The sequence below is a fragment of the Macaca fascicularis genome, chromosome 16, assembly GCF_037993035.2.
Source record: "Macaca fascicularis isolate 582-1 chromosome 16, T2T-MFA8v1.1".
NCBI lineage: Eukaryota > Metazoa > Chordata > Mammalia > Primates > Cercopithecidae > Macaca > Macaca fascicularis.
The window spans coordinates 65,218,272-65,237,063 of record NC_088390.1 but is presented as its reverse complement, the minus strand read 5'-3'; the positions used below and the strand labels follow the sequence as shown (position 1 = coordinate 65,237,063).

The following is an 18,792-nucleotide window of genomic DNA, read 5'->3' as shown; positions in this document are numbered from 1 at the left end:
TAGGTGGCAGAGGTTGCAGTGAGCCGAGATAGCCCCACTGCACTCCAGCCTGGGCGACAGAGTGAGACTCTGTCTCAAAAAAAAAAGAAAAAGAAAAAAAAGAAAAGAGGGCCAGGAACTGGTCCTCCGGGGTTGGAGGCGGGAACAGGTGGGAAGGGCAGAACACACCATGGGACAGCCTGACATGGGGCTCACTGGATGAGCCCCTCCACACGCAACAGCAGGTAGTCCCTGAGGAGCGGGGGCAGTGGCAGCCGGGTGGCATCCTGCCGGCAGCGGCTTCCCAACCGAGCGCGCACAGCTAGTCGGGCCAGGTGCTGCAGCCGCCTTGGCTGGTTCACCATGCACAGGGCCGAGCTGTAGAAGGCTTCGTGCTCCTAGGCCAGGAGTAAAAGAGGGTCAGATGACTCTTACCCTACCATCTGGGGGCAACCCAGTGGTGAGGGTCCTGGGATTTTGCAGCATGCACCCACCTGGGTGTTTCGTGTGTCTCAAAGGACTCAGATTCAGAACCATAGAGGCCCTGCAGTGATAATGGGGGCTGGGGCTCCACTTCAGGGAAGGGTCTTCACTATGTTTGCACGCACTCCCACCCCAGAGAGGCTAGTACAGTGCCCACCAAGTTAGAGATGCCAGATAAATGTCTGTGCTGATGCAAGTGAGGGAGGCAGGAGAGGTGTGTGGAGTTAGGGGGTCAGCCTGGGGTACCAGGGGGAGGGGGAACCCTGAAACTCAGGGGTGCCACTCTACCCATCCTCTCTACCCAGGGACCCTCCTGCTGCTCCCTCCATGACGCTGATCCTGAAGGAACAGACTGTGGCTCATCCCTCCTCCCCATCTCGGCCCTGAGGCAGACATACCTTCCACAGTTCTGGGAGCACCGCCTCCACCCAGGTCTCACAGGATGGGACACAAGGATAGGCATTAAGCAGGACTTCCAGGGCCCGAGGGAAGTTGGCACAGTGTTTCAGCATCTAGGGGTTAAAAGAGGGTATTGGGCACATGCCTCCCCCAGCCAAGGGCAGACCCAAGTCTCACCTAACCCACATGGCCAATCCTAGCCTAATCTGGGGGGCTAAGATCTGAGTCTCTCTTCCCTTTTCTGTGCCTCTGTCTACACCCTCAAGTGCTCAAACCTTTTGGCCCCAGTTTTCCTCTGGGGCTCTTCCCTCCTTTGGACTCTCTCCCAGAATCCTCTCTCCCCCTCCCAAGCTGGGGACAGCCCCCTGGCCACTGAGGGCGGGCTTTCAGTCTCTTGGACCCTCTCTCTTCCCCAGAGGCTGAGTAGTTCCAGCCGTGGGCTCCCCTACACAGGAGCTTCCTATCTCGGTCTCCCAGCACACCTCACCTCAGGGCGCACAGGCTGGGCCCCGTAGTCCAGCAGTGCGGCGAAGAGGACCTCGGGCTCCCAGTTGGGGGCGTCCTGGACGGCCTGCAGCGCACAGTCCATGGGCGTGTGGCCCGCCCCATTGGGGACCTCAGCCCGGGCCCCATGGCGAAGCAGCAGCTCGGCCAGGCCCCCGCAGCCGTTGGCACAGGCGTTGTGCAGCGGCGTGTGGCGCTTGCGCCCAGCGGCCCGGGCATCAGCTCCAGCTTCCAGGAGCCGGCGCGCCGCAACCTGGTGCCGCCTGCAGCTGCCTGGGCCCTCGGCCCCAGCGCACGCCGCGTTTAGTGCCGTCTCGCCCTGGCTGGTGCGCAGGCCCACGTCGGCGCCATGCTCCAGGTACAGAGCCACATGCTGCTCCAGGCCGCGCGCAGCCGCCACATGCAGGGGCGTCTCCTGGCTCTCGCCTGCCGCCAGGTTCACCGTCGCTCCCGCTTCCAGCAGCAACTTGGCGCACCTGGGGACAAGAGAGCAAGGTCCCGGGGAAAATCCTGAAGGCCTGGGACCCCTTCAGCTTGCTGTCACCCTTCCTTCTCTTTCCACCCCTCTCACCTTGAGGTCCTACCTGGTGTCCTCCATGAATCACACAAGCCCCGCTATAGAAAACAGAACTGGAAGGTGCTGAGAGCTACCAGAAGCATCTTCAGTTTTCATATGAAAACTTAAGCCCAGAAGTGATTTGTGCAGCCGAGGACACAGCAAGTTAGTGGCTGCACCAGATACAGTGCTCACTGCCTCAGACAGTCCCTCCCAGAGTCTACTCTGTCTCAGTTGTCAGTTGTCTCCTAACTTTTTTTTTTTTTTTTTTTTTTTTGGAGACAGGGTCCCTCTCTGTCGCCCAGGCTGAAGTGCAGTGGTGCAATTACATATAGCTCATGTAGCCTGGACCTCCCAAGCTCAAGCAGTCCTCCTGCCTCTGCCTCCCAAGTAGCTGGGACCACAGGTGGGCACCATCACACCTGGCTAATTTTTAAAATTTATTTTGTAGAGACAAGGTCTCACCATTTGCTCCAGCTGGTCTCAAACTCCTGGGCTCAAGCAATCCTCCTGCCTTGGCCTCTCAAACTGCTGGGATTACAGATGTGAGCCACCACACCAGGCCTTATCTCCTAACATTTTGATAGCACAAAATTTGGAAAACCCACTTCTGTGTACGTTATGAAACACAGAAAATTAGAAAGTATGCACCAAAACAAAAATACAAGTTATAATATTTTATTTCTGCCCTCACACTTAAAAGACCACTCTTCTAAACCAGGCCACAATCATTCAAGCAAAGGCAGGCACTTGGGGCCACCCTCCTCCACTTTCCCCTAGAGAAAACAAAACCAAAGGAAAAACAGCAACAAAAACAGGTTTTAGAGAGCACATGTTTCCCAGTTCCAGGGAAAATTATAGACCAGAACACTGTGGCAGCAAACATGCATCCTTACCTACTGCAGGGTAAACCAAACATGCAACAAACTAAATTAATAATGATGAAACCAAACTAACAGTAACTTATAACTAAAAAGCCAGAATGGCAGCTTCTGGAAACTCAGGAGCAGATCCACCATCCTCAGTGAAACCCTGATAACCAAATACCCTTTCCCAAAATGGCCAAAATTCTTTTTTTTTTTTTTTTTTTTTTTTGAGACGGAGTCTCCCTCTGTCGCCCAGGCTGGAGTGCAGTGGCGCGATCTCGGCTCACTGCAAGCTCCGCCTCCCGAGTAGCTGGGACTACAGGCGCCGCCACCACGCCCGGCTAGTTTTTTGTGTTTTTTAGTAGAGACGGGGTTTCACCGTGTTAGCCAGGATGGTCTTGATCTCCTGACCTCGTGATCCGCCCGTCTCGGCCTCCCAAAGTGCTGGGATTACAGGCTTGAGCCACCGCACCCGGCCTGATGGCCAAAATTCTTGCTCATATATTCCATGTAGGTGTCTTGCTCTGTAGCCAAGATGTGAGTAGCAGCCAATCTTCCATAAGCTACTGAATTATCTCCTTGGTAAATTCTAATCATAGGCTAATTTTTGTTTCCAAATACTAAATTTTTTTTTTGAGGCGGAGTCTTGCTCTGTCGCCCAGGCTGGAGTGCAGTGGTGTGATCTCGGCTCACTGCATGCTCTGCCTCCCAGGTTCATACCATTCTCCTGCCTCAGCCTCCTGGGTAGCTGGGACTACAGGCACCCACCACCACACCCAGCTAATTTTTTCGTTTTTTTTTTAGTAGAGATGGGGTTTCACCGCGTGTTAGCCAGGATGGTCTCAATCTCCTGACCTCATGATCCACCTGCCTTGGCCTCCCAGAGCACTGGGATTACAGGCATGAGCCAAGTCTTGCTCTGTCGCCCAGGCTGGAGTGCAGTGGCGCCATCTTGGCTCACTGCAGTCTCTGCCTCCCGGGTTCAAGCCATTCTTCTGCCTCGGCCTCCCAAGTAGCTGGGACTACAGGCATGCACTACTATGCCTGGCTAATTTTTGTATTTTTAGTAGAAACAGGGTTTCACCATGTTGGCCAGGATGGTCTTGATCTCCTGACCTTGTGATCCCCCTGCCTTGGCCTACCAAAGTGCTGGAATTACAGGTGTTAGTCACCACACCCTGCCTTCAAATACTAAATTTAAGTAACACTCCAAAGCTCGCTCGGTAGGGTTCCAGTAAGTGGGCATTCTCACGTTACTTAGAAAGATGAAGTCTGTTGGAAGGCACACCAAATGCCTGTAAGAACCCAAGAAAGGGCTGGCAAATGTGGACCACTTCTTGGACATCATCTAGATGTAGCGGAGAGAGGTCCCCAGCTTGTGGGCAGTGGAGAGTCTTCCAGGAGCCCTTGGATCCTTACCTGCCACCCTGTCTGTTGACCTGATTGTATTTTTTTTTTTTTTTTTTTTTGAAACGGAGTCTCGCTCTGTCACCCATGCTGGAGTGCAGTGGCGCGATCTCAGCTCACTGCAAGCTCCACCTCCCGGGTTCACGCCATTCTCCTGCCTCAGCCTCCCGAGTAGCTGGGACTACAGGCGCCTGCCACCGTGCCGGCTAATTTTTTGTATTTTTAGTAGAGACGGGGTTTCACCGTGTTAGCCAGGATGGTCTTGATCTCCTGACCTCGTGATCCGCCTGCCTCGGCCTCCCAAAGTGCTGGGATTACAGGCGTGAGCCACCGCACCCGGTGACCTGATTGTAAAAGTGCAAATACCCTCATGTAGGGACTCCAAGAAACTGCCAACCTTAAAAAAAGTGGCAGGGTTGGTGTATTGGTTCATGTCTATAATTCCAATACTTTGGGAGGCCAAGGCAGGAGAATTGCCTGAGCTCAGGAGTCAGAGACCAGCCTGGGCTACATAGAGACACTATGTCTCTACTAAAAATAATAATTTTTTAAAAAATAGCCAGGTATGGTAGCACTGTCCTGTAATCCCAACTTCCCTGGAAGCTGAGGCAGGAGGATCGTTTGAGCCCAGGAGATTGCGGCTACGAGTGAGTCATGATTGTGCCACTGCACTCCAGCCTGGATAACAGAGCGAGACCCTATCTCCAAAAACAAAAAATCTAGCCTTGTGTTTCCTAACGTTGGTGTGAGGTACCCCCATACCTCTCCTCCCACTTTTTTTTTTTTTTTTAAGACAGGGTCCTGCCCTGTTGTCCAGGCTGGAGTATAGTGGCAGCATGATCCTAGCTTACTGAAGCCTAGACTTCTTGGGCTCAAGTGCTTTTCCTGAGTAGCTGAGACTACAGATGCACGCCACCATGCCCGGCTAATTTTATGTTTTATAGAGACAGGGTGTCACTATGTTACCCAGTCTGGTCTTGAACTTCTGGGCTCAAGAGATCATCCTGCCTCAGCCTCCCAAGTAGCTGGGACTAGAGGCTCATGCCACCATGCCCGCCTAGTTTTTATTTTTTATTTTTAGTAGAGACAAAATCTCACTTATGTTGCCCAGGCTGTTCTCAAACTCCTGGACTCAAGCAATCCTCCTGCCTCTGCCTCCAAAAGTGTAGTTATTACAGGCGTGAACCACTGCACCTGGCCTGTAGATCTTTCTTTTTTTTATCTTTTTTTGACAGAGTCTCACACTGTCGCAGGGGCTGGTGTGCAATGGCACAATCTCGGCTCACTGCAATCTCTGCCTCCTGGGTTCAAGTGATTCTCCTGCCTCAGCCTCCTGAGTAGCTAAGATTACAGGCGCCCGCCACCACGCCCGCCCCAGCTAATGTTTTGTATTTCTAATAGAGACAGGGTTTCACTATGTTGGCCAGGCTGATCCTGAACTCCTGACCTCGTGATCCGCCCGCCTCAGCCTCCCAAAGTGCTGGGATTATAGGCGTGAGCCATTGCGCCCAGTTTTTTTTTTTTTTTTTTAGACAGAGTGTTGCTGGAGTGCAGTGGCAGAATCTCGGCTCACTGCAACCTCCACCTCCCGGGTTCAAGCGATTCTTGTGTCTCAACCTCCTAGTAGCTGGAGTTACAGGTGTGAGCCACCACACCTGGCCAGATATTTCTTAATACCTCAAAACAACTAGGAATTTGGACTGGGCATGGTGGCTCATGCCTGTAATCCCAGCACTTTGGGAGGCCAAGGCGGGTGGATCACTTGAGGTCAGGAGTTCAAGACCAGCCTGGCCAACATGGCAAAACCCCATCTCCACTAGAAATACAAAACCTAGCTGGGCGTAGTGGCACACATCTGTAATTCCAGCTACTCAGGAGGCTGAGGCAGGAGGATCATTTGAACCCAGGAGGCAGAGGTTGCAGTGAGCCGAGATCACGCCACTGCACTACAGCCTGGGCGACAGAGCAAGACTTCATCTCAAAAACACAAAAAACAGGCCGGGCGCGGTGGCTCAAGCCTGTAATCCCAGCACTTTGGGAGGCCGAGATGGGCGGATCACGAGGTCAGGAGATCGAGACCATCCTGGCTAACACGGTGAAACCCCGTCTCTACTAAAAATACAAGAAAATTAGCCGGGTGAGGTGGTGGGCGCCTGTAGTCCCAGCTACTTGGGAGGCTGAGGCAGGAGAATGGTGTGAAACCGCCGGGGCGGAGCTTGCAGTGAGCCGAGATCGCGCGCCACTGCACTCCAGCCTGGGGCACAGCAAGACTCCGTCTCAAAAAAAAAAAAAAAAAAAAAAACACACACACACACACACAAAACAGGGCTGGGCGCGGTGGCTAACACGGTAAAACCCCGTCTCTACTAAAAAAAAAATACAAAAAAAAAACTAGCTGGGCGAGGTGGCGGGCGCCTGTAGTCCTAGCTACTCGGGAGGCTGAGGCAGGAGAATGGCATAAACCCAGGACGCGGAGCTTGCAGTGAGCCGAGAGCCGGTCACTGCGCTCCAGCCTGGGCGACAGAGCGAGACTCCACCTCAAAAAAAAGAAAAAGAAAAAACACAAAAAACAAACGAAAAAAAAAACAGCTAGGTTTGGCTACAAAGGATTCACAGGGAATTGGAGACCGCTGTTGGAACAGAGTTTTCCCAAAAAGCAACAGGGCTTCTGCCTCCTGGGCTTAGCAGATGTGACCTTGGACAAGTTACTAAACCCTTCTGAGCTTCATTTTTCTCATCTGTAGAATGAGGCCTGTCTCCAGGTTATTGTGAAGATGTGTATATGAGGTGCTTTATGAACCACAAAGCGGCATGTAGTTGTCAGCTTCCCTCTTCTGGCCTGTGAGCTGGAGACACACACACGCATTCCTCCCCAAACGGTCTCAGCCCCCAGGCACCTACTGCAAGGACTCGGGAATCGTGCAGAGGTGCAAGGGAGTCATGCCCTCCTCGGTCAGCACATTAGCCTTTGCTCCGAAGGTCAGCAGCAGCCGCACACAGTCGAGCTGGGCCCGGGCACAGGCCTCGTGCAAGGCAGTGCGACCCCCGACGCGGGCATCCAGCTCAGCTCCCTGCCGGATCAGGTGGCGAGCACAGTCTGTGTAGCCTCGGGCTGTGGCGATGGCGAGGGGTGCCGTCTGCTTGGTCTTGGGGGTCAGCACCCAGAACCCTGGGAAGAGCAAATAGTTTTGGGGTGTGGTGCATAAGACAGGGCAGCGCAGGCAGTGGGGATGCTGGTTCCAGCCGACAGCTGACCCTGGCCTTCCCTCTGCATGGTCTGCTGAGGACAAACACTGTGCCAGGCTGTACCTGTGGAAAGGGGCTTATTCAAGTCCTGAATTGGAAGAATAAATTGGAACAGGCTTTTAGAACAGCTTATCAATCTGTAATAAAACATAGTATGTATCATAAAAAATTAATTGCTGTATAAAACCACAGGGGCCAACTAAGTAGAGTGACTCCCATTAAGGAAACCTCAGCGTCTTTGAATGGCTAATAGTGTCAATGGCTTTTTTTGTTCACCTTGGGGCCTAGTGTGGTGGCTCACACCTGTAATCCTAGCACTTCGGGAGGCTGAGGTGGGATGATCACTTGACCTCAGGAGTTTGAGACCAGTCTGGGCAACATAGTGAGTCCTTGTCTCTATTTTTTAATTTTAATTTTAATTTTTTTGAGACAGGATCTTGCTCTGTCGCCCAGGCTGGAATGTAGTGGTGCAATCTTGGCTCACTGCAAGCTCCGCCTCCCAGGTTTAAGTGATTCTCTTGCCTCAACCTCCTGAGTAGCTGGGATTACAGGTGCGTGCCACCATGCCTGGCTAATTTTTATTTTTTTTATTTTTATTTTATTTATTTATTTATTTTTTTGAGATGGAGTCTTGCTCTGTAGCCCGGGCTGGAGTGCAGTGGCCGGATCTCAGCTCACTGCAAGCTCCGCCTCCCGGGTTTGCGCCATTCTCCTGCCTCAGCCTCCGGAGTAGCTGGGACTACAGGCGCCCGCCACCTCGCCCGGCTAGTTTTTTGTATTTTTAGTAGAGACTGGGTTTCACCGTGTTAGCCAGGATGGTCTCGATCTCCTGACCTCGTGATCCGCCCGTCTCGGCCTCCCAAAGTGCTGGGATTACAGGCTTGAGCCACCGCGCCCAGCCTAATTTTTATATTTTTAGTAGAGATGGGGTTTCACCATGTTGGTCAGGCTGGTCTCGAACTTCTGACCTCATGATCTGCCTGCCTTGGCCTCCCAAAGTGCTGGGATTATAGGTGTGAGCCACCATGCCTGGCTATTTTTTAAAAAAATTTAAAAAGGAAAAAAAATATTTAGGGCTGGGTGCAGTGGCTCGTGCCTGTAATCCCAGCACTTTGGGAGGCTGAGGTGGGTGGATCACAAGGTCAGGAGTTCTAGACCAGCCTGGCCAACATGGTGAAACCCCATCTCTACTAAAGATACAAAAAATTAGCTGGGCATGGTGGTGAGTGCCTGTAATCCCAGCTACTCAGGAGGCTGAGGCAGGAGAATTGCTTGAACCCGGGAGACAGAGGTTGCAGTGAGCCAAGATCGTGCCATTGTACTCCAGCCTGGGCAACAGGGCGAGACTCCATCTCAAAAAAAAAAAAATTTTTAAAGACAAAATGTTCACCTTGGTCTTAGGTGAACAAAAAAGGGGAGTGGGTGTTACACCCAAGCAGGTCTGGAGCTGAGTTTGGGAGTGGCTGAAAAGCAGAACTGAGTTCTGGGATACTCCTGGGGCAAGGAGGGTTGGATGGAAATTGTGGGGAAAAGAAAGATCAGACTGTTACTGTGTCTATGTAGAAAGAAGTAGACATAAGAGACTCCATGTTGTTCTGTATTTGAGATGCTGTTAATCTGTGACCCTACCCCCAACCTTGTCCTTGCAATAGACATGTGTGTGGTGACTCAAGGTTTAACAGATTTTGGGCTGTGCAGGGTGTGCTTTGTTAAACAAGTGCCTGAAGGCAGTATGCTTGTGAAAAGTCATCACCATTCTCTTAATCTCAAGTACCCAGGGACACGTACACTGCCAAAGGTCGCAGGGACCTCTGCCTAGGAAAGCTAGGTATTGTCCAACGTTTCTCTCCATGTGATAGTCTGATATATGGCCTCGTGGGAAGGGAAAGACCTGATCGTCCCCCAGCTTGACATCCGTGAAGGGTCTGTGCTGAGGAGGACTAGTATAAGAGGAAAGAAGGCCTCTTGGCAGTTGAGATAGAGAAAAGCATCTGTCAGGCCGGGCGCGGTGGCTCAAGCCTGTAATCCCAGCACTTTGGGAGGCCGAGACGGGCGGATCACGAGGTCAGGAGATCGAGACCATCCTGGTTAACACGGTGAAACCCCGTCTCTACTAAAAAATACAAAAAACTAGCCGGCCGAGGTGGCGGACGCCTGTAGTCCCAGCTACTCGGGAGGCTGAGGCCGGAGAATGGCGCGAACCCGGGAGGCGGAGCTTGCAGTGAGCTGAGATCCGGCCACTGCACTCCAGCCTGGGTGACAGCGCGAGACTCCGTCTCAAAAAAAAAAAAAAAAAAAAAGAGAAAAGCATCTGTCTCCTGCCCGTCCCCGGACAATGGAACATCTCGGTGTAAAACCCGATTGATTGTATGTTCCGTTTACTGAGAAAGGAGAAAACTGCCTTAGGGCTGAAGGTGGGACTTGCTAGCAATGCTGCTCTTTATGCACTAAAAAGGTTTATGGAGATGTTTACATATGCATATCAAGGCACAGCACTTTTCCTTAAACTTATGTCACAGAGATCTTTATTCATATGTCTTACTGCTGACCTTCTCCCTACTATGATCCTATTATCCTGCCACTTCCCTTTTTCTAAGATGGTAAAGATAATGATCAATAAATACTGAGGGAACTCAGAGACCGGTGCCGGCGCGGGTCCCCTGGGCCCACTTTTTCTTTCTCTATACTTTGTCTCTGTGTCTCATTTCTTTTCTCAAGTGTCTCGTTCCACCTAACAAGAAACGCCCACAGGTGTGGAGGGGCAGGCCACCCCTTCAGAAATAGGGGGAAGGGAGAAGGGGGAGAATAAGAGGTGGGGATGGGAAAAGAATGAGGAGAGGGTAATCGTGGGACTAGTATTGGATTTGAATGGTGGCAGTGGTCAGGAACTTGTTTAAAAGGCATAGATGCCTCATATCAAACTAGAAGTTGTTTGCATGGCAGCACAGTCTGTCCCTGGCTTTTCTAAATCTTGAGTAAAGCATGTTTTGTTTCTTAGTAGACTTGAAATTAAGGCTGAGTTCCATCGTGGGGATTCTGGACAAGCTGCAGGACAAGACCAGGATGCCCTGGTGGGGTCACAGCCAAGCAGGAATTTGGAACCTGTAGTAACCGAGGGAGCTCATGCTCTCCCAAGGATTCAAGCCCCAGATCCATGGGTGGGGTTTAAGCAATCTCCTGTCAATCTTGAGATCGTGGTGATCTCAGCTAAGGTATTTAGTTAACCTGGACAGACCCGCTAGCCAGAATATATATATATATATGTATTTTTTTTTTGAGACGGAGTCTCATTCTGTTCCCAGGCTGGAATGTAATGGCACAATCTCAGCTCACTGCAACCTCCGCCTCCCAGGTTCAAACGATTCTCCTGCCTCAGCCTCCCAAGTAGCTGGGACTACAGGTGCCACATGGCCAGCTAATTTTTGTATTTTTAATAGAGATGGGATTTCACCATGTTGGCCAGGATGGTCTCGATCTCTTGACCTCCTGATCTGCCCGCCTTGGCCTCGCAAAGTGCTGGGATTACAGGCATGAGCCACTGCGCCCAGCCTAGCCAGAATATATTCTAAGGATATCATCTGGCAAGTACATAAAGATGTTCATCATACTGCTATTTTTTTTTTTTTTTTTTTTTTTTTTTTTTTTTTGAGACGGAGTCTCGCTCTGTTGCCCAGGCTGGAGTGCAGTGGCACGATCTCGGCTCACTGCAAGCTCCGCCTCCCGGGTTCACGCCATTCTCCTGCCTCAGCCTCCCGAGTAGCTGGGACTACAGGCGCCCACAACCGCGCCCGGCTAATTTTTTGTATTTTTAGTAGAGACGGGGTTTCACCGTGGTCTCGATCTCCTGACCTTGTGATCCGCCTGCCTCGGCCTCCCAAAGTGCTAGGATTACAGGCGTGAGCCACCGCGCCCGGCCCATACTGCTATTTAAAATAGTTAAAAAAAAAAAAATCTACCCAATCGATTTGGGGGCTAGTTATAAAATTCATGGCAGATGCCTCTACAGTAGAATTTATGCACATATATATACATATGTACTTTTTATCCCCTGTGGAGAGGGGTCTTCTGTGTTGCTCAAGCTGGTCTAAAGCAGTAGTCCCGCCTTGGCCTCTCAAAGTGCTGGGATTACAGCCATGAGCCACCGTGCCCAGGCCAAGAATATAACTTTTACCTCCTTTTTTTTTTTTTTTTTTTGAGACAGAGTCTCATGCTGTCGCTTGGGCTGGAGTATAGTGGGACAATCTTGGATCACTGCAACCTCCGCCTCCCGAGTCCAAGCGATTCTCCTGCCTCAGCCTCCTGAGTAGCTGGGATTACAGGTGCGCACCACCATGCTAATGTTTTATATTTTTAGTAGAGACAAGGTTTTGTTTCATCATGTTGTCCAGGCTGGTCTCGAACTCCTGACCTCGTGATTCACCCGCCTTGTTCTCCCAAAGTGCTGGGATTACAGGTGTGAGCCACTGCGCCCGGCCAACTTTTAATTCTTAAAAGACATACAGACTGCTAACTCTGCCTCATCTCTGTTTAGGAGGGAGCTAGGATGGGTGGTGGAAAGGGCTGCTATAGTCTGTGGTGTGCAGAGAAGGGAGGCCCTAGACTCTCCCCCCTCCCCACCCACTCCCCTTCTTTCTCCCTCCTCTTCTGCCCTCTTCTGGTGCCCCCTACCCTGTTCAGCTGACCAGGCCAGCTGGTTGCTCACAGTCTCCACAATCATGTTGGCGGCCTCTTCATCTTGGAACAGGGCTTGGACCTGCTGCAGGTCGCCGGAGAACAGGGCATGGTGGACAGCTGGGTCTCGGCAGGAACGGTGAGGCCTAGTGAGTCGGGCCCGGGGACTTGACGGGCACCTGCGGCTCCGGCATTGCTGGGCAGCTGCCCGCCGCCGGTCCTCCCATTCCAGCCACTCCCGCTGCAGGCGGAGAGAGCGCAGCGTGGAAGAGGTGAAAGGGAAGGTCTCCCTTGCCATGGATGGGGCCCAGGGTTTGGAGCAGTGGCACCTGGGCAGAGCCAGGTTCCCTCGACCCGACTACCTCCCTTGCTCTGAGAAGCCACCCTGCCCCCTCCACCGTGAGCCAGAGAAAGCAGCAGCTGAGGCTATAAATAGGTCCTTCTCTGCTCTGGTAAACACAGTTTGCTCAGAGTCATGATCCTGGTGCTGAGAAGCTGCTGGCCCAACCCCCAGCCCAGGGTGAGGGCCAGCCCCTGCCCCTACTGATACCCTTTGGTTGGTCAGCAGGCCCTCAGCTGAGGCCACCCCTGAACCCCAGCATCTGCATCCACCTTCATCCCTAGAGTGAGCATCTTGGGTTGGCAAGGTCCGGGGTGCGCGAACAGGTCAGTCATGGAGATGGGCAGGGCTGGGAGGAAGACAAGGTGCCTCCAGCCTCTCTGATGTTGGCTGGAGGGCAGAAGCCACCACTGGCCCACGTGGAGGAGATAGGGCTGATCTCAGTACAGGAGGTAAGGGGAGGTCAAGGCATAGTTACTGAGTAGGTGAGCAGCTCTTCCCAGCATCTACAGTAACAGCAATAACTCTGTACATGTGCACAGAGTTTTATGGTGTTTAAATCACATTCATATCCACCTTCACCCAGAGGACCATACTTCCTAGCCCACCCAGTAATTAGTAAACTTGGTTTGGACAATAAATGAAATTTTCACAGTTGAATGCCTCTGAGATGGGTGGTCTTATCTCTGTTTTACAGATGAGGAATTTAAGGCTTAACAAAGTAATCTACTGGCTCAGGGTCACAGTTTGTGATAGGCAGAGCCAGAACCCCACATAGATGTGCTCTGGGCCAAGAATGGTGGCTCATGCCTGCCTGTAAGCCTAGCACTTTGGGAGGCCGAGACAGGAGGATCGCTTGAGCCTAGGAGTTTGAGACCATCCTGGGCAACATCCTGAGACCTACATCTTTTTTTTTTTTTTTTTTTTTTGAGACAGTCTTACTCTGTTGCCCAGGCTAGAGTACAGTGGTACAATCTTGGCTCACTGCAGCCTCTGCCTCCTGGGTTCAAACGATTCTCTTGCCTCAGCCTCCTGAGTAACTGGGATTACAGGCACCCACCACCATGCCCAGCTATTTTTTGTATTTTTAGTAGAGACAGGGTTTCACCATGTTGGCCAGGCTGGTCTCGAACTCCTGACCTCGTGATCTGCCCGCCTCAGCCTCCCAAAGTACTGGGATTATAGGCATGAGCCACCGCCCCCACCTCTCCATCTCTTTAAAAAAAAAAAAAAAAGATGGTGCACTTTTTGGCTTCAGCTGCTGCAGCCACCTGGCAGCCTCCCCCATTCTCTTTTTTTTTTTTTTTTTTTTGAGATGGAGTCTCGCTCTCACCCAGGCTGGAGTGCAAGTGGCGCGATCTCCTCCGCTCACTGCAAGCTCCGCCTCCCGGGTTCCCGCCATTCTCCTGCCTCAGCCTCCCGAGTAGCTGGGACTACAGGCGCCAGCCACCACGCTCGGCTATTTTTTTGTATTTTTTTTTTAGTAGAGACGGGGTTTCACCGAGTTAGCCAGGATGGTCTCGATCCCTGACCTTGTGATCCGCCCGCCTCGGCCTCCCAGAGTGCTGGGATTACAGGCGTGAGCCACAGCGCCCGGCCGCCTCCCCCATTCTCTAAGCAGGACAGACTGGTCTCTAGAAACTGCCTTCAATCATCCTTTTTTTTTTTTTCTCTCACTGTGTCACCCAGGCTGGAGTGCAGTGGCGTGATCTCAGCTCACTGCAACCTCCGTTTCCTGGGGTTCAAGCGATTCTCCTGCCTTAGCCTTCTGAGTAGCTGGGATTATAGGCACACGCCACCACACCCAGCTGATTTTTGTATTTTTAGTAGTAGTTTTTGCCATGTTGGCCAGGCTGGTCTGAAACTCCTGACCTCAGGCGATCTGCCCGCCTCAGCCTCCCAAAGTGTTGGTATTACAGGCGTGAGCCACAGTTCCCGGCCCCTTCAATCGTTCTTGATTTACTTTTTTAACCCAGCTGCTAAGGGGGCTACATGGCTGGCCTGAGGAGAGCCAAGGGGTTGAGCTGGAAACTCTGGGAATGGACCTGAGATGTTCAAGCCACAGACCTGTTCACTCTTAAGAAAAAGCAGTTGTGCTTCCAGGAGCCTCTAGGGGGAGGAATGAAGCCATGAAACCACACAAGCTGGTGTGCCTGCCAGGCTGGGGAAGGGGAGGGCACTGCCTCAAAAGCTCTGCTCACCCTGAGCTCACTCAGTGCACAGCGGCCTGCAGGCAGGGCTGGTCTGTCCCCTCTGCGTCTGGGGCTCCTCCTGATACCTGTCCCGCCTCCTGGCCCTGCAGCAGCGCCTTGCCCAGTGGTCTTTTATTTCTTCCTCTCCCTAGGCCCTTCCCACAAGCAAGTTCTAGCTCCCAGCCCCACATTTTCAGGCGCCACCTCAAGTTCAGCCCCTCAATGCAATGCCTTAAACCTGAATCAACTCAGCCTCTCACCCGGTGTTTCTTCCTCTGGCCATATCCCTTCTGCCCTGCTGCCGGAATGATCTAAAATAGTTAATTCCCTTGCTTTAAAACTTCTGCTGACTTCCAATACCTATTCTTTCCTTTTATTTTTTTAAATAGGGCTCCAAATTCTGGCCTCAAGCAGTCCTCTGAAGTTGGCCTCCTGAATTGCTGGGATTACAGGTGTGAGCCACTGCACCCGGCCTGCCTTTTTCAACTAAGCCCCCAATTCCTTGGTTTGACCCCATGCCACTCACGTAGGATAGGCATCCTCATCACACACGGCTCCCCACAACCATTCCCTGTCAGGCCATTCACTTAGCTCAGAACTCCCTCAACCCCTTCCTGAGGATCTACCCCTAAGGTCACCTGCTCTGAGGTCTCTTCGGCAACTCGTTGCCCGACCCCTATAGTTGCAGCCACTGCCCAGTTTGCACTCCTGAAGGAATCAGGGGCACACTGTAAAACACCTATCCGTGCTGTTGATGTGGGTCTGCCATGCTGGATGTGGGCTCCAGAGCAGGCCCTGGCACAGTCCGAGCACTTGGCTCATGGCACGTGGGCCTCTTATGTGTAGCGCATTGAACGAAGGTCCCTATTCTCTGCCAGAGCAAACACTTGTCCATCCACCTGCCTGCCCAAGTGGGTGGCAGCAGCCTGGGCTTTTTCCGGCACTGCCCTTACCCCCCTGTTCACCCGTTCTCTGCCTGGCCCCAGCCTCTTGGTGGCATTCCAGGGTGGGGGATTCCAGAAGAGGAATGAGATCATACAAAGCAAAGCTTGGAGGTTCTCAGAGAACGGCACCTCTATAAATGCAGCCATGATTAACCCTGTTGGCACCCATTCAGTGTGTTAATTGCCCCGCCAACGACCTGGCTGGGCACCCACAGCTGGGTTCCCAGGCTTGAGAATCTGGCAAGGCTGGGTGGGACCAAGAGGGACCAAGGCAGGTGGGCGTCTGCTTCCTCCCTGAGGCACACAACAGTCATAGCCTAGCCTCTCCCCTGCCTTCTTGCCACACAGGCCTGAAGGAGCTAGGTACCCTAACAGCTCAGTCCCGAGATACCACTGTATTCAGTCCCCTTGTCTGTAGCGTTAGCTTCCTGAGGGCAGAGAAAGGAGGCCTTGACTTCAACCTGGAGGGAAAAGAGCCAGGTGATCAGATGCCCAGCCTGCCTTCTGGGAGCTCAGAGCCTGTGGGGTGGTGAAGCACAGCAGAAGCCAGGAGGTGAGCGTGGGATTGATCAGGACTGAGCAGGGAGACAGGGGCTCATGGGTGTCGAGAATGGGGAACAGGCCCAAGGCACTTTGTTCCCCAAGGCACAGGGGGGCTTTTATTTTTTTAGAGATGAAATCTCCCTATGTTGTCCAGGCTGGTCTCAACCTTCTAGGCTCCAGTGATTCTCGCACCTCAGCCTCCCAAGTGGCTGGGACTACAGGTGCATGCCGCCACTCCCAGCTGTGGGGGTTTAGGTGCAGGAAGATCCCATGGTAGGTGGGGAGTTAGCAGGGAGTGGAAGGTGGGAGAGAAAGAAGTGCATGGTAGGATCAGGTAGAAAGACCCAATGGGAATGTGAAGGTAACAGGGTGCAGGGGAATTAGCCCCCTCTTGCCCTGGCCTTGTGGCACAGAAGCCTTCTAGAACAGGGCCCTGCTGTAATGAGCAGGTAAGTGAAGATGGAGTTCTCAAAGCACTTACTCACTTCAGCCTTAAGACTGGGATCCAGTGGGGTGCTGTGGCTCACACCTGTAATCCTAGCACTTTGGGAGGCTGAGGTGGGAAGGATCATTTGAGCCTGGGAGTTCAAGACCAGTCTGGGCCGGGCGCAGTGGCTCACGCCTGTAATCCCTGCACTTTGGGAGGCCGAGATGGGCGGATCACGAGGTCAGGAGATCGAGACCATCCTGGCTAACACGGTGAAACCCCGTCTCTACTAAAATACAAAAAAAAAAAATTAGCCGGGCGCGGTGGCGGGCGCCTGTAGTCCCAGCTACTCGGGAGGCTGAGGCAGGAGAATGGTGCGAACCCGGGAGGCGGAGCTTGCAGTGAGCCGAGATGGTGCCACTGCACTCCAGCCTGGGCGACAGAGTGAAGACTCCGCCTCAAAAAAAAAAAAAAAAGACCAGTCTGGACAACACAGCAAGACCCATCTCTACAGAAAAATTTTGTTAATTAGCTGGGCGTGGTGGCACGCACCAGTAGTCCATTACTTGGGAGGCTGAGATAGGAGGACTGCTTGAACCTAGGAGATCGAGACTGCAGTGAGCCATGATCACACCACTGCACTGCACTCCAGTTTGGTGAAAGAGTGAGACCACGTCTCTAAAAACAACAACAAAAAACTGGAATCCATGGGATCAGCCTCTTTGGGAAAAGGAGATTAACACTTTCCCCGCAGAGGAGTGCCAAGCCCATGCCCGTGGAAGGCCTCTGTCTCCTAGCTGCTTAGTGCAGGCTGAGCCTAAGACAGGAGGGGTTGGCGGCAGTCACACAGGGCTATTTTTTTTTTTTTTTTTTTTTTATTCTTTGAGGCAGTCTCACTCTGTCACCCAGGCTGGAGTGCAGTGGCACGATCTCGGCTCACTGCAACCTCCGCCTCCCGGGTTCACGTCATTCTCCCGCCTCAGCCTCCCAAGTAGCTAGGACTACAGGTGCCCACCACCATGCCTGGCTAATTTTTTTGTATTTTTAGTTTTTTTGTATTTTTACCATGTTAACCAGGATGGTCTCTATCTCCTGACCTTGTGATCCTCCCATCTCAGCCTCCCAAAGTGCTGGGATTACAGGCATGAGCCACCATGCCCAGCCTGCTATTTATTATTTATTTACTTATTCAAGAGACAGCATCTCACCACCTTGCCCAGGCTGGGCTTGAACTCCTGGGCTCAAGTGATCCTCCCACCTTGGCCTCCCAAAGTGCTGGGATTATAGGCGTGAGTCTCCACACCTGGCCCAAACTGGGCTCTTTAACCTGCCTCCTGTTGCCCATGAGTTGGGAGAGTTTTCCCAACTCTCCTTCCAGAAAGGAAAACAAGGTTGGCAACTTGGTATAATTAGACCTTTTACAACCCACCCATGCCCCTTGTCCACCTCTAGTCTGAAAAGTGGTACAGAGAAGCCACAGCAACGAAGAGTTGCTTGGCAACAAAATTAAGTAGTTTGAGATTATATGCCGAAGTGTAAAATAAATACCTGTGAGTCCATGCTGATATAAATGGATGAATGAATAAATGAGGGAGAACAGGCAAATCTCCCACGCAGAAGAATTCCAAATAAACTGTATAGATATTCTGCCCTTAAGGAGGTAGAACATAATTCCCCAATTCTTAAATGTGGGCTGCACAGAGGCTTCCTTCCAAAGGGTCCAGTACAGAAAGAAGAAAAAGGAGTAACTTTACAGTGGAGAAACCTGGCAAAGCTTACCTCAGTCAGGTGATCAAAGTCAGCATGAACCCTTGATAAGATGTGGCAAGAATGGCACCTGACCTCTGGTCTTCCTCTCCAAAACCCAGAACCCCAGTCTAATCATGAGGAAACATCAGACAAATCCTGAGAGAGGGGCATCCTACCATATGCCTGCCCGGTACTCCCCAAAACTGTTAATTAAGGTCATTAAAAACAGGGAAGGTCTGAGAAACATCACATCCAAGAGTCAGGATGATTGTGAAATGGGATTCTGAGGGGAAAAGGACATTAGGGGGAAACTGAGTAAATCTGAATAAAGTATGGAGCTTAGTTAATAATGTATCAATAATGGTTCATTAACTGTGACAAATGTACCATACTAACATAAGGTGTCAATAATAGGGGAGACCACACCTGTAATCCCAGCCCTTTGGGAGACCAAGGCAGGAGGATCACAGGAGTTTGAGACCAGCT

General features: G+C 51.9%; 1 protein-coding gene across 2 annotated transcripts; it reads right to left on the bottom strand.

Moving 5' to 3' along the window:
- Window positions 1-62: 62 nt before the first annotated feature.
- On the bottom strand, window positions 63-12,498 carry ASB16 (ankyrin repeat and SOCS box containing 16). 2 transcript variants are annotated; one of them, XM_074019820.1, is made up of 5 exons: window positions 12,109-12,498; window positions 7,096-7,528; window positions 1,349-1,841; window positions 861-974; window positions 63-377 (listed from the first exon to the last, which is right to left on the bottom strand). In XM_074019820.1, the coding sequence occupies exons 2-5, from the start codon at window positions 7,134-7,136 to the stop codon at window positions 192-194; spliced, it is 834 nt and encodes a 277-aa protein (XP_073875921.1). In that variant the 5' UTR covers window positions 7,137-7,528; window positions 12,109-12,498; the 3' UTR covers window positions 63-191. The 2 variants fall into 2 exon arrangements, with proteins under 2 accessions (XP_073875921.1, XP_005584461.3); XM_005584404.5 differs by having other exon boundaries at window positions 7,096-7,363.
- Between the last annotated feature and the right edge of the window lie 6,294 nt (window positions 12,499-18,792).

Coding starts and splice junctions, on each gene's coding strand:
- ASB16 (XM_005584404.5), bottom strand. CDS start 12,409: ATGGCAAGGGAGACCTTCCCTTTCACCTCTTCCACGCTGCGCTCTCTC. Junction 7,364..12,108: donor GGCCTGGTCAGCTGAACAGG/GTAGGGGGCACC, acceptor TGCTCTTCCCAG/GGTTCTGGGTGCTGACCCCC. Junction 975..1,348: donor CCCAGCCTGTGCGCCCTGAG/GTGAGGTGTGCT, acceptor TTTAACCCCTAG/ATGCTGAAACACTGTGCCAA.